General features: G+C 45.9%; 1 protein-coding gene across 2 annotated transcripts; it reads right to left on the bottom strand.

Annotated features, from left to right (window-relative positions):
• Positions 1–5208: 5208 nt before the first annotated feature.
• On the bottom strand, positions 5209–13239 carry LOC133913503 (casein kinase 1-like protein HD16). Of its 2 annotated transcripts, XM_062356668.1 has the most exons (17): positions 13047–13239; positions 11879–12344; positions 10468–10593; positions 10313–10386; positions 10162–10231; positions 10024–10079; positions 9877–9948; positions 9682–9776; positions 9452–9518; positions 9234–9363; positions 8926–9141; positions 8710–8840; positions 7765–7939; positions 7577–7667; positions 6566–6723; positions 5612–5800; positions 5209–5497 (listed from the first exon to the last, which is right to left on the bottom strand). In XM_062356668.1, exons 2-17 carry the CDS (start codon positions 11948–11950, stop codon positions 5438–5440), a joined length of 1782 nt encoding a protein of 593 aa, XP_062212652.1. In that variant the 5' UTR covers positions 11951–12344; positions 13047–13239; the 3' UTR covers positions 5209–5437. The 2 variants fall into 2 exon arrangements, with proteins under 2 accessions (XP_062212652.1, XP_062212653.1); XM_062356669.1 differs by lacking the exons at positions 9452–9518; positions 9682–9776; positions 9877–9948; ... (4 more) ...; positions 11879–12344; positions 13047–13239 and having other exon boundaries at positions 8926–8966; positions 9234–9365.
• Positions 13240–13700: the final 461 nt, after the last annotated feature.

The raw sequence follows: 13700 nt of genomic DNA, 5'->3' as shown, positions 1-13700 counted from the left end.
TGCGTGCAAGCCCGGCCTATGGGTGTGCGTGTCCGATGTAGCATATGCTTGCATGGTTTCTCTTTTTTTTTTCTTTCTCGGAGCATGCATGCATGGCTAGCTTTCTCCCAGACTCCCATCGATCGAGAGCTGCCTAGTCTTTTCGCGCTTGTCTTCACGCACGTATCGTAGCGCACTACACCACACTTGCGCCATGTGTGCGTCGCGATCGTATCGATGCTGTACCGTTCCGAAGCAACGGCGCCAGGGAGGTGGACATGTGAGAGATATGGCGCCAACGCATGGATCAATTTGTTGGATTTTGCGCCATTTTTTGAGGGCCGCGGCGGGAGGAGCTGGCGACCATTTCCGGCTCGTCTGCCTTCTCCGCGCTGGCGCTTGCAGCAGCACTGTAGCACCCACACACGCATCCTGGTCATTCCGATCGCGATCAGCTTCGGATGTCGATCGGAGCACGTGCGCGCGGGCGTGCTTGCATGCATGGCTCGTTGTGTCTCGATCGGACCAGCATGTGTGTATCCCGCGCAACCATGCAGATAAGTTTCATCAGATTCGCTACACATGAGTACATGACTGATCACCCGAGGAAACAAATTCGAGGAAATATCTCAAAATTTCTGCCATGCATATTTTAAGGAATTTTTTTAGTTGTAAGCAACGTATCTGTTAATATTGAAACGTTTGCGTTAACTTCATCAAAATTCAAACTTCACATCTTCAATATTCAGTAGACACTATATCACTTGAGGAAACAAATTCGAGTTAAGGAATTTTTTTGTTGTATGTGACGTATCTATTAACATCGAAATATTTATGTTAATTTCGTTAATCTTCAAATTTCACATCTTCAATATTCAGTAGACACTATATAAGTATATGTATACTTAAAAAAAAAGGACGGGATGGGGCTCACTGGCCACTCGGCCCAATAATATTTTGCATTTCTCGAGAAATAACTGGGCCCTGCATCGAAATCCCAGCCGCCCAGTCTTGAAACTGCATGAAAACGCAGGTTAGTTCCCCAACAAAATGCATCTATCAGCGGTGCGTAATCCAAGGATAAACCAGCAAGGAGGAGCCCTACTAGACGGTGGCCGGAGGGATGTCCCCGCGACAGCCATGGAGCTCGCGTCGTTGAGACCCAGACCCCGGCCTCGGCCAGGCGCGGCATGGCCGCTGCCTTGGTGGGCTCGGAGAGATAATAATTTTGTTTGCTTCTCTCCTAACCCTACCTGCCTGCTTCCCAAAGCTCGGAGGGTTAGTTTAACTACTCTCTAACCCATCCTTTGCACTGGCTACTTGGCTGGTCATGGTCTTGCTCTCTATAGGATCTTGCTTTGAGGCGTTCTGGGGTAGTATGAAAAATGTCATGGGGTCGTTAGACCAACGGGCTCGATCGTCAAGATTACTGTTAATACTTCTATGCAAAATGGGAGGATCGACGCTCATTGGTCCATGCGGCATCGGAAGTCGTGCAAGCAATTGGCCAGCCAGTGAGACCATGGCATGTGTATGCTTTATTTGAAGAACGTTTTTCTCAGCAAGGACGTAAACACCGTGGACCGATGAATGGATTACATTCTCTTGCAAAAATTAGTGTTCCTGCAAGGGAATGTTCTCAGGCTGAGAGCAATATGTTCAGAAAAGCTGGAAGCTGATGGTGGATTATCACGGCTTTTGGGAAAGGCACCAAGGGTCCTGGATTCGCAAGCTTCTCATGGCCGGCCCGCCCGGCTGGAGTACGCGAAGCTGCTGCTTTCTCTTTGCAGGCCGCGCGGCTGACCGCCCGGTCTCGCGGACCGTGCGCGCCTGCACCGTCCCCGTGCACAGCGAGGGCACGCTCTCTAGATCCACCCGGCCGACGCCGCCGCCGTGCAAACACATGGCAAAGGGAGAGAAGAATTCAGCCACCTGACATGGATATATAATGGACAAAGCGCGTACGAGCTTCCTCCGGTAAGGCACGGACAAGTGTGGGCGATTCTCGTGACTCAACGATCGCAAGCGTGGACGACCGTTCGCATTAAATTATTGGGAAATGAAAAAAATATAGGATAAATAAAAGAATCAATGGATGAATGAGTATTAGATGAGAGGGATAGATGTTTGAGATAAGTCGTATATGCATAATGGCATATGGAGTTGTATTTCCTGAGTCATGTATGCTGATGAGCCACGTGTGTGAAATGTTATAAGAGTTGAAGAGAATCAAAATGTTCGTTATTTATCTTAAATTATTTATGTCGTCTTTTCTTTAAGTTATGAGGTTTGTATTTTTAGTTTTTTAAGTACAAGTTAGGTGTACATACTTATGAACGCACACAAACTTACACCTATACACACCGATGTGAATGTATTCTATCACATGTCTAAACAAAATTAGAGACATAACATCACGTAGCATGTATATACGCTTAATTTGACTATTAAACACATCCACGTATACATTTACTATTTCTCTCAGGATTTAGTCATAAGAGGATATAATCAGTCAAACAGCAGTGACGAATCTAGGACTCGAACCTGGATTAATAGATTTCACCACAAGAATCCTAAACAAATGAGTTATGTTAAGTTTGCAACTTGTATTTTCAGTTAGTGCACTTGAAATGCACGGGGCACTGTTAACTAGGATACACTTTCTAAATTTCAGATGTCTGAATTTTAGTAAGTGCGATCAGGCGATAAAGGCCAGCGACCGGTGGCAGGGGTTAGGATTAGGGGTTTCGGGATTTAGGGGTGTCCTCCATGGCCGGACTTAGAGGAGTTTCGGCGAAGGAAGGTTGGCCTAGCGGAGGAGGTGGGCGTGGGGGTGAAGCAGCAACGCAACAGGGGCGGCGCGAGCGGAGGAGGACAACCAGTGGGTCAAGGTGGGGCGGGGCGTCTCGACACGCCAGGTTAGCATGATGGGTTCTGTAGAAGCAGATCCAACATAGTCCTCACCGTCAAAGATGGCTGAAGATGGGTGGGGCAGGGGAGCGCGATGGGACAAGGCGGGGGGTTGAAGACAGATGTGAGTTGTTGGATGTCCAATGACTCACAACCGTCGTTTGATTTTTTTGTTGTCAAAAACAGGCGTATGAAATTTAGCATTGGTAAGTTATAAGGGTTGGACAATGGGTCGGGTTATATCGGTGGGTTGGACTTTGTGGACCTATGATAGGGCTGGCAATAAAGCTCGAGTCTCACGAGTTAGCTCGGGCTCACAAATACTCGGCTTGGAGGCAAAATGAGCCAAGCCCGAGCCGCATCCCTAGCTCGATGGCAAATCGAGCTGAACCCAAGCTGGCTGGCGAGCGGCTCGTTAGCTTGCAAGCCAGCCCAATCCACATGGCACCACGAGAGCCCAGGGTGCCCAGCGGCTCAACGCAATAGCCACATCAGTAGCCCACTTCCACACCTCTTCGCTCAGAGCTTGTGGTTGTTGCCCACCCGCCGCCTCTTTACCTGATGGTACCACCCACCCGCCGCCTCTCCACCCATGGCCACCGCTCGACCATCAGCCCGACCTCTCCACCCACCAGTTATCGCTGCCCGCTCAGCGTCATGGCCTCTCCACCCACCCGGAGTTGAAGAAGATGGGCACGGCTCGATGTTTTCTGGCGAGGAGGAGAGGAGCGCATCGCGGAGGAAGCTGCAAGGGCTCTTGGCGATGAGCCGCCGACCCTCATGGCAGATCTACATCGGAGGAGGCCGGACGTCGGTCGATGGTGCTCTGCTCAGTCGCGAGGGGATGTGAACAAGTGAGGGAGAGGGAGCTCAGCTCCTCTCACGTGCGCACAGTGAAAGTCTTTGGCCAATGGGGACTTAGGCCGGATTGGCCGTGGGCCTGTGGCTGCACGACTCGCGAGCTGGCTCAAGCGAGCTCGTTAATTCAAATGAGCAAAAACTCTGGCTCGGCACGTTAGATTTTAAAACAATCGAGTCGAACCAGACACGAGCTGAGCTAGCTCGTGAGCTTCGAGTTTTTCATCCTGCCCTAGCCGAGCTCATACGAACCAAACCGAGACGAGCCGAGCCACCCCTAGCCAATGCATATTGTCGAGGAAAAAAGTTGCACTGAACGGGGCATGAAGAAATTAGAACCAACTCCCACCAACCTACATAGTTTTGCTCCTCCTAGAACCTATGCACTCTTGTTCTCAACCCTCTGTTCTCCAAATCCTCTCAAAGTGTATCCTTTCGAGTGCGCACATGGCCACCAGTTCTTCCCGCTCAGCCGCGGCGTCGAGAAGATCGTCGGCGTCAACAGGCACCGCCACACCGTCATCTTCGACACGCGCACGACGGCCATCCGCGCCGGGCCCGACGTGACGTGCGCCACACTTGAAGTGGTTCGGGTCCGCCTGGGCAGAGGGCGGAGGCAGGCTCTGCCTCCTCGGCTGCCCCCCGATCGACGACCTCGGCCCGCCGTGCTTAGACTTCGAGGCACTGACCTACGACCGCCACCGCGAGGACTGATTCTGGAGCGTCCTCCCCTCGCCGCCGTTCAAGGATCCTCAGAGAGGCCAGATAGTCTCGTTTGCTGATGCCGACGCCGGCACTGGTGCCAACGGGGCCTCGAGCGAGGTCATCAGGGTGTCCGCGCCGTGGGACGCCACGTACGCGTTCGACATGGCGCACGGCTCGTGGCACAGGAAAGGCGACTGGGTGATGCCCTTCTACGGCCGCGCGCCGTACGTCGCTAGCTACGGCCTGTGGTTCAGGTTCCCCGACCGAAGGACGGCCAACCTCACCGTCAACGCCAAGCCGGCGTCAACGGCCTCGCGGACCACGTCGCCGAGTGGATCCCTGGTCCTTGCTGCCTCTCCTACCTGGTCTGTGGCAGGTTCTGCGTGACCAGGTTCTTCAACAGGTGGGACAACTGTAAGCGCCTCTGCTGCGTCGCCGCCGTGACCACGGTGGAGGTGACGCGCCCCTCGGGCCGAGGAGATTCACATGGTCAGGAGGGCGCCCAGGTGCTACCACTTCTCCACGCACGCATCATACGGCTGGGCGTATTGATGCATGCCTTGTTCAGTTGTGAATCTCCTTTGGAATGCCACAACTTCTGACAAATCTTGAACATAACTGAATATGTTCGCTTTTGAGGTAACATAGTGCCAGTTACAGTAATGTTGTCAAAACTTGCATCTTCAGGAGTTGGGTGAACCAACACCATTGAGAAGGCACACAACAGCTGAATCATATAGATCGGCGAAGCAGAGATACTAGTAAGCAGAGAAATCACATCTGACAAATATGACCTTACCTTATGGACAAAGTACACATCTGATACAACATCGCATATGATCCTTTACAATTAGAGTAGGATACTGCAAGGGGCCAATGCCCGCCTTTTGCACCCCAATCTATCAACGGAGGTTTGTTCCATCTCGCAGCTCTTCTGGCTCCACTGGAATCGAAGTGTCTTCGCTTTGGAGCCTCGATACAGCAGTCAACACACGGTTCGCCCATAGCAGATCGAGGCAATGTATAAGTTCTTCGCCCATTTTTCCTAAAAATTTTAGTTGCAAGGTTAGGTTGACGCACATAATGCAGCCACAACAAAAGTGAATGCAGTGTATGAACCATGTACATCGTTGCGTGTTTGGAAGAAATGCAAATGTACCTTTACATGGTTGCTGGGAAAGGCAGAAGTTCGAAGGGTTTCTTGTGTCTCGTCCATTGGTTTCCTCTTTGGTATGCTAAAGATAAAAGCAGCTTGGTCAGGTGTAGCTGCAGTCGAAGTTATTCTGTAACCAGTCTCCCACCGCCGATGGATTCCTTCACTTGGATACAGAAAGTCCAACTCCACAATCTGCAGATTTCATGACTGATTCAGGATCCTCGCAAACCATGTGCAAGAAATTCAGACTTTGAACAAATTAGCACATGAAACACTCCAGTAGCAAGATTATATCTATTCAAGAGCACACATGCACATGCTGCCCATTCTTGTGTTGCAAGACTAAAAGAGGAAGAGAAGCTTGCAGCCCTCAGAACTATAGAATAAATATGCATATACATATGCAGTATGCAGTAATCTAACAAGGGTGCAGATAAATCCTTATAGGGGACAAAAAGGATCCTTTTTATACTCTAAACTACAGGGGAGATGTGGCTCTGAAAGCCATGGCATGGAGGGCCACAACTCATGAAGTGAAGGCCCCTTACAAATCATAGAATGAAGACAAACAATTTTAAGTTAAGAAGAAATGGTCCTACTACAGCGCCGAGTTGCTAGTTCAAGTAATACTTACTACCCATAGGAAAATGATTCAGATTATGCAGTTTCCAGGAGGTGCCTAAGGCTCTTGAGTGGTTGACATGGTAAAAGAAGATAACAAGAATATGGCTGGCAAACAACTCATCCAATTTGATTTCCACGGAGAATAAAAGAGGCAGGTGAGAGGAATTGTTGCTCTGTCAACTCCAAACGTAGTGAAGAATTTTTACAGTGGAATTTACAGCACAGATGAAGCAATTGGACATATGAGGAATCACTAAATTCATGAAAAACAATATGATGCTTCAAAATGATGTGTTGCCAACAACAAACTGATAAAGAGGGCACATATATAACCTGATTAGAATAGCCTGCATTCCTCGACATGACAACTCCCCAACATTTTCCAGCAGAAGCCATAGATGTTACATGAAAACCTTCTTTCCACTTTTTATTGATCCACTTATAAGGAAAAGATTCACTGACTTTGTACGATTGCTGTGTGTAAGGAGTTCCTGTAATGATGAGACGTACAATATTAGAACAATATCTGTTGAACATAAAGAGACCAACAGTTCACAATGAACATACAGTGGAAAGATGTTCTGTAAATGTCTGTCGACAGAAAACTTTCAATGCCATCAACTTATCACTAGTTCATCGGAACTATGACCAAAGGGCAAACCAATATTAGCAAGTAATAGATAATATAGCAGCATAATATGTTTACCACAAAGCTGTGGCAACCTCTGACATAAATTCTGACACAACCATGGGCTGATACACCATGTATGAGGCACATACATGCAGTTCATGCGATGCTAGTAATGTACACCAAAACCAGCATACTTGCAAGCCTAAGGTTAAACATCATGGTAAACATTATCTGATTATTCGCATTTCACACAAAATGAAAATGACTATGTTACTTGCCAAGCAACTTCAGTTTTCAAACTTCAATGGCATCCATATAACACTGATTACAACCAGACAAACAGGAACATCCTGGTTATGCAGGCAACCAATGTTTAGCCTAGAAAATCATAAAGGAACATCATGTCTACAGGATCCTTTTTACCTACAAGACCCTGTTTGTATAGGGAGGATTTGGATATCAAATCCTTGGGATGTAATTCAACTTTCAACCAAATTCTAAAAATTTCAAAGCAACACCCCTCATCCAGACACCCCCTAAATGGTTGCAGCTGATGCCTCATTGTTGTATAAATAAGTCCAGTATCCAAGCTACATAACCTTGGTGCACAAGAGGTACTGCTCAACATTTATTTCAAAATAACTGCTAATTTTCCCCAAAAGAGAACATATTTAGTTAGAAAAGTTGTCAGTAGAAAAAAGTAATTTACAAACCTTTGGACATTACAACCAATGAACTTCCATTGCTTGCTCCAGCTATTGCTGTTATATAATAACTCTTCTCCCACTGCTCCATGATCCATTCCTACACATAAACATAAGATGGGAGTCAGGAGAGAGAGAGAGAGAGAGAGAGAGAGAGAGAGAGAGAGAGAGAGAGAGAGAGAGATCTCATAGTGCACCTTGTGCAGAAACACTTGTGAGAGCTCATAAACTTGAGACCAAAGTCCAGTCCCAGCATCCATGATGAGAGCCCAAAAATTTGCTGAAGAAGACACACAGCTAATGTACAAGCCATCTTGATTACCTTTTTCTATATGCTGGTGCAGCCTTGAATCAGCTACATTATAATGATATCTAAAAAGGAAAAAAAAACAATGTCTTTTGCAATCAGATAAAAAAGAATACCATATTTAATTTGGGAAAGCAGTAAAAATGTGGATCAATAACTGAGGAACTAGGTGGACTTAAAATATTTCACACTAAAGAGAAAGCATGCATGCGTACACAGAGAGCTAGGAGCTGCACAAGCTTAAATTACGTGTAAGTACAAACAGCATGTAAGGCTTTAATTTCAAATATGTATAACAATTTTGATTACTTTTTGCCAGGATATGATGCACAATTACGGTCATGAGTAAGGTGCATGACACTAGAGCTACCCCCAAACATGACCAAAAGATATCCTGCTTAATCCAGCTAGAGTTATCCAATGCTAAAAAATGTAGCCTCATGACTCCCATCATATTCTTGATCTCAGGTTTGAAAGACGGCGATTTAATAAAACGAAAAGCAAGCGTGTAAAAAACTTAAAGAAATATAATATATGGTCAAAACAAGGCCCCGCTAGGTTGATAATATGTACAGGAGATAACTCAAGGTCAATTGCCATAGCAGTGTAACAAAAAGAAGCCTCATGAGATACTGATGCTCTATTCAAAGCCATAACATTCTGATAAAAGAAACAAAACAAACAATCAATGCTTTACAGGGCCCGTGGGCAACATGGTGTGCTCTATCGGCATTTGAAGCACTAGCCAAGAACAGAACATTCTTAAAGGGCAAGGGGTTCACAATTTATAGAAGATACCGTGTTTGGATAAACAAACATAAAAGTTAGCAATTACCTCTGCTTCATGGGGCGCCTAGAATTATAAACTGAGATCCATTGAGTTGCGGGGCTCCCCAACCTAACTTTCTTCTTAGGTTGTTCATCATCCTCGAGATTTGCAAGCATTCTTCCACGTTTCTGCCCGACCTACATTTGCATAACAGATTCATGACCAGATTTAATACAAGCAAATCAAGCTACGGATTCAAGTTGCAGGTAAAGCAGTGCAGACCTTTAGAGCTCCATCAATTCTGATGGGTCTTGAAGCCGGCCCTTCGATCAAACCATCAAAAAGAGAAATCAGTTTTGGGTAATTTGGCTCTTCATCAAATTTCATATTAGTGATCATATGAAGGAAATGTTTGAATGGAGCTGGACAGAAACAACACAGCATCTCTGGAGAAGTAGCCATTTTCTTCTTACAAACAAGAAAACTCTTGTTATCTCCCTGCATTATTAAGTTTTACCAAACATAGGTTCAACACCAAACAGAAAATGTTATTCAAAATTTCAAACCCTGCTGAGCATGTTTAAGGCTACCTGATAGCCTTGCCAGGGCAATCTTCCTCTTATTAAAAAAATAAGGGTGTACGCAAGTGACTCCAAATCATCCCTCCTACTACCAGTACGACCTAAATGAGCATGGACACTAGCATATCTAACTGTTCCCCTGCAAAAAAGTAAAGACGAGATATTTATGACACAGTTTTATATAGAAAGAAGCTAGTATAGTAAGATGCATACAAGATCTAACCAACCTAAAGGTATCTGGCCTCTGATCATATTCAACATGCTGACCAGAGTTTGCTTCTTTCCACCTGGATGCTGCACAACATTAACAGAATAACGTAAAAAGGGTCAGTGGGGCATAAAACACATGGATATTATATTAAGAAGCCAGTGGCAACCAGCGAATGCCATAGTGTCTCAAGAACGTGAGATCAAGTATCTTCACAAATAGATTAAATTATTTTGAACAAGAGCATACCTAAACCAAGATCAATCAGGAAAAGCTTCTTCTCATCAGCTGATCCAGGCTGACCAAGCAAAAAGTTTTCTGGTTTCACATCACCGTGTACAAAGCTGACAGTGATAGCATCGTGGGAATGTTGACATCAATAAATGACAGAACTATAGGAAAATCCATGCATTACGGGATAATTATCAAATGGCTTTAGATTACCCTTTTGAGTGAAGTTTCTCAAGAATAGATATGGCCTCAACAGCAATGCAAGCAACCATATGAGGAGACATCCTATTGGAGATGCCGGTACTCAGTAGGGAATAAGAAAACATATGGACAAGGTAACTAGGCTGACAAGATACTTACACCTGTCCTAAAGAATTCCAAATATCCCAGAGGCTAGGACCAAGCATATCCATTACCTGAAATTTTGGAATGCTAGTTGGATAAATATCCAGTTGAGTTTGGAGGCATCTTGCAGTAAATGACTAACTTTAAACTCACAAGGATGTAGTAGGCTCCATGGCGACCCTTGTAGTGGACCGATGGTATGCCATAGCAACCGTTGAGAGCGCTAGTCAGAAAAGATTAATAGATCATTGTACACAGAGAATAATATAAACTTAGAAGGAGAAGGGTTGTGTAAAATGCTTACTGATAAACTTGCCACTCATATGGGGGGCCATAGTTACATCCCTTACTGCTTCGATGCTCGAATTTTAGTGCAACCTGCAGGATATTCACCCAGATATTTGAATGGTGTACCAAATAGAATTTCAGTGTTCAACTGAAGAAGATAAAAGAAGGAACCTCGCATGCATCAGGACCCATACGAGAAGATCCACCGGATACTCTTCTGCCAACATAGACCTGACCAAACCCACCTTTGCCTAACTTCCTATCAGTTACATATTCTGGGGAGTTACCTACTTGAACCTGCAATAGTTAGATGACGTGTAGGTGCTTAATTCATAGCAGTAATACTCTGCATCATAGATGTTATTTATACGTAAGTAATGATATCAATAGCCACAAAAATGGCAAACAATCATAATTATAGAAAATTACAAACCTATTTCAGCGAGAAGGACATTATGCCACAAAGCAAGTGAATGTATCTTTATTACCCATTCCTAAAAATATGCCATGCACTGAGCATCCCAGCAAAGCGTCAACAATTTTGACCAAAATAGGGAGACAGTTTTCTCAGCTATATGTATCAATGTTAATGAAAGATTAACACCAACTGTATTCCCCAAGAGAGTGTACGGAAAAGAATGGTTGAAGAGAGGTGTACGGGACTGTTTCAATAATCCCTCCAGTACAAAAGGCAACAAAACAATAGCATAGGAACAGACAACATATATCATTTTTCCATTCCTTTCCAGGTCCTTCTGATTATTCTTTCCAAATAACTTCCCTTTTTTTAATTTCCTGCTAAAAGACAAAAGTACTGTAATGGTGTAATCCAGCCACTCAGTGCTTGATTTCTCTCATGCAAATAAAAACACAACCCCTCATGCACAACAAAGCCAAACTTTTTTGTTCCTCTTCACCATTCAGATGAATCATCATTAGTTATTACATCATAATAAATTCTCAATTCCGTTTTGTTCTTTGCTTTGATATGAAACAAACGTGTCTAGTGCCCAATATATACCAATGGCTAACTAAGACTAAGTGCTATATTCTCCAGGACAGCAATTATGTACAGCACATAAGGAGCACGCTAGCAGCAAAAAAGTGTATCTGATACAACAGGACACAGGTGAAGTTTAACAAACAATGCACTGTCAATGTGATGGAAGTACGGAACTACCGAACCAATGAAACAACTTGAGCAAATAGCATAAGAAGTACTCCCTCCGGTCATAAATATGTTGTTTTGGAAAAGGTTTGGTCAAAATTTTAAAACTTTGACTAACAATAGCTTTCAAAATATTTAGTTTGGAAGCCTTAAAATCATGTGTAGATTTGTCTTAAAAAATACTTTCATAATATCACAAGTTCAATGGATTTTATAAATATATTCTAATAGAAAATAGTGATCAAAGCTATACATTGGAGACCATGTCTTATCCAAAACAACATATATTTATGACGGGAAGGAGTAGCAGGCTTTGTTAAGGAATGAAAGGAGAAGACTTGATCGATCAGTCTACAAAAGTCTACAAAATGACAGGCCATGTAAATAGATGCAGCGCGGAAAGATAAATCATACCCTCTCAGGCACTGGCGTTGTCGTGGCTTCATCCTCAGCCACTGCTAATCTGTCCACCCTTTCATCATCCATTCTCAAGCTGGCAGCCCGGTCAGCTGCCTTGTTCAAACCAAGGTCCTACTGGCCTCTGCCAGAACCTGCCTGTCCAGCAACAGCTTCAGGGAGGTTCTTGCAAGGCAGATCAGTCTGCAAGTCAATAACCCTGAGCCCCTTTCCTCTATGTTTTGAAGCAGGCCTCCCTCTTCTCTCTGCCGCTGCCTTGTTACCTCTGACAGCTGCAGCACCGCCGCACCTTCCAGCCCTCCCCAGTGGAGCTGGCACCACCGGACTCCGAACTGGGTCTGCAGCCTGGACGTCGTCAACCTTGTTGGACCTCAGACGAGCTCTCCAAGCACCACTTCGCAGCTCTGGCATTATCCCTCCATGCAACTCAGGCTGGTGTTACACCCCTCGGTGCTCTTCCAATCTCCACATGCAAAAATACCCAATAGAGAAGAATTAATTCACCGATCAAAGGAAAGCCATGACAGAAACTCAATCAGCAAACATCAAAATTTCAGCTCAACTGCTCAAGACTTTTGTTCCTTCATGTCGTGGCAACCAAAAATTACCAGTTCAGGTGGGCAAAAGTGGGGAAGAATCAAACTGGGGCCTTCGTGACCATCGCGAGCCACCTTAACGACTCTCCTGCTTATCAATCGCCACAGTCCTTTAAGCGGAATTGAATGCCGCCATCGGCGCAAAAGGAAGCGGCGCATATCCATCAGCCGATGCCTCCCGGGGGACTCCACCCAGGAAAATCGCACCTTTACCTCCAAATTATCGCCAATCGGGAGCCAAATCACATCTAAACTAATCAAAACCCATCGTGAGGCGCCAATCCCACCCAAAACACGCCTTTCTCCTAAATCTGCATTGACGTACCGCGAGTCAAGCATCTTATCATCAGAACCGAAGCATTTCTCGACCCGAATCGGTCGCTGGAGACCGAATTGGGCCGCCGAAACCCTATCGGATCGCTCCCACGTACCAACTGACACTCCCCGGACGACCCGATCGTGCGGAAACCGAGAGCCGCCGCCGGCACGCGCGCGGATCAAAAAAAGCCGGAAAACAATAGGGGCGAAATGGAGCGCGCGCGGCAACGTACCAGTGAAAGGAGACTTACATCGGTCGTCTCGGCGGCGGCGATGGGGATGGGGATGGCGATGGCGACGGCGGCGGCGGCGGCCGGGGCGGCGACCGTGGTGCGGCGCCTCGGGAGCCGTGCGGCGAGGCGTGGCGACCGGGGGCAGAAACTGCGGAGTGCGGAGCGCTAGCTCTCCCTCTCTCTCGTGTTTGTCGTGGTGGGAACAGCGCTCGGTGTGTGCCGCAGCAACTCATGCAGGTGGAGGTGGCACGCACCTGGGCGTGGGGCCGAGTGTCATGGTGTCACCGACATGCGGGACCCACGTGGCAGTTTTCCGAATTCTCTTTTATTTTAAATTGACGGAGAGGGCGCTCGCTGTCGTTGACATGTGGGCCATATCTGCTGCCACGGTTGACCAGGTTGATTTTCTACCACAGTTCCGAGACTCCGTTTGGGAACTCAGAAAATTTCCCCTCATGCTGGAATTGAACCCCTGAACACTCCAGAGTTTAAATCAGGGGCTAATTTGAAAGTTTAGAGTGCGGAGGCAAAACATCTGAAAACTTGTAACTTCGTTTGAAAAGCGGGTGCTAAAAAGTGAAGTCACCGCTAAACATGCATTGCATGTGTTCATGAATCATGATATGTTTTACTGCTGATTATTCAAAAGAGAATGGCGTGTTTTACTGTTCA

This window comes from Phragmites australis, chromosome 3 (assembly GCF_958298935.1).
Source record: "Phragmites australis chromosome 3, lpPhrAust1.1, whole genome shotgun sequence".
NCBI lineage: Eukaryota > Viridiplantae > Streptophyta > Magnoliopsida > Poales > Poaceae > Phragmites > Phragmites australis.
Note: the sequence above shows the minus strand (reverse complement) of the source record. Positions and strands in the feature narration are given on the sequence as shown.

Excerpts from the sequence above, each read along its gene's own strand:
- LOC133913503 (XM_062356668.1), bottom strand. The coding sequence starts at position 11,950 with ATGGATGATGAAAGGGTGGACAGATTAGCAGTGGCTGAGGATGAAGCC. Across the intron at positions 9,777-9,876 it reads GAGAAACTTCACTCAAAAGG|CTTTGTACACGGTGATGTGA; the intron begins GTAATCTAAAGC and ends TATCACTGTCAG. Across the intron at positions 9,519-9,681 it reads CCTGATTGATCTTGGTTTAG|CATCCAGGTGGAAAGAAGCA; the intron begins GTATGCTCTTGT and ends AATGTTGTGCAG.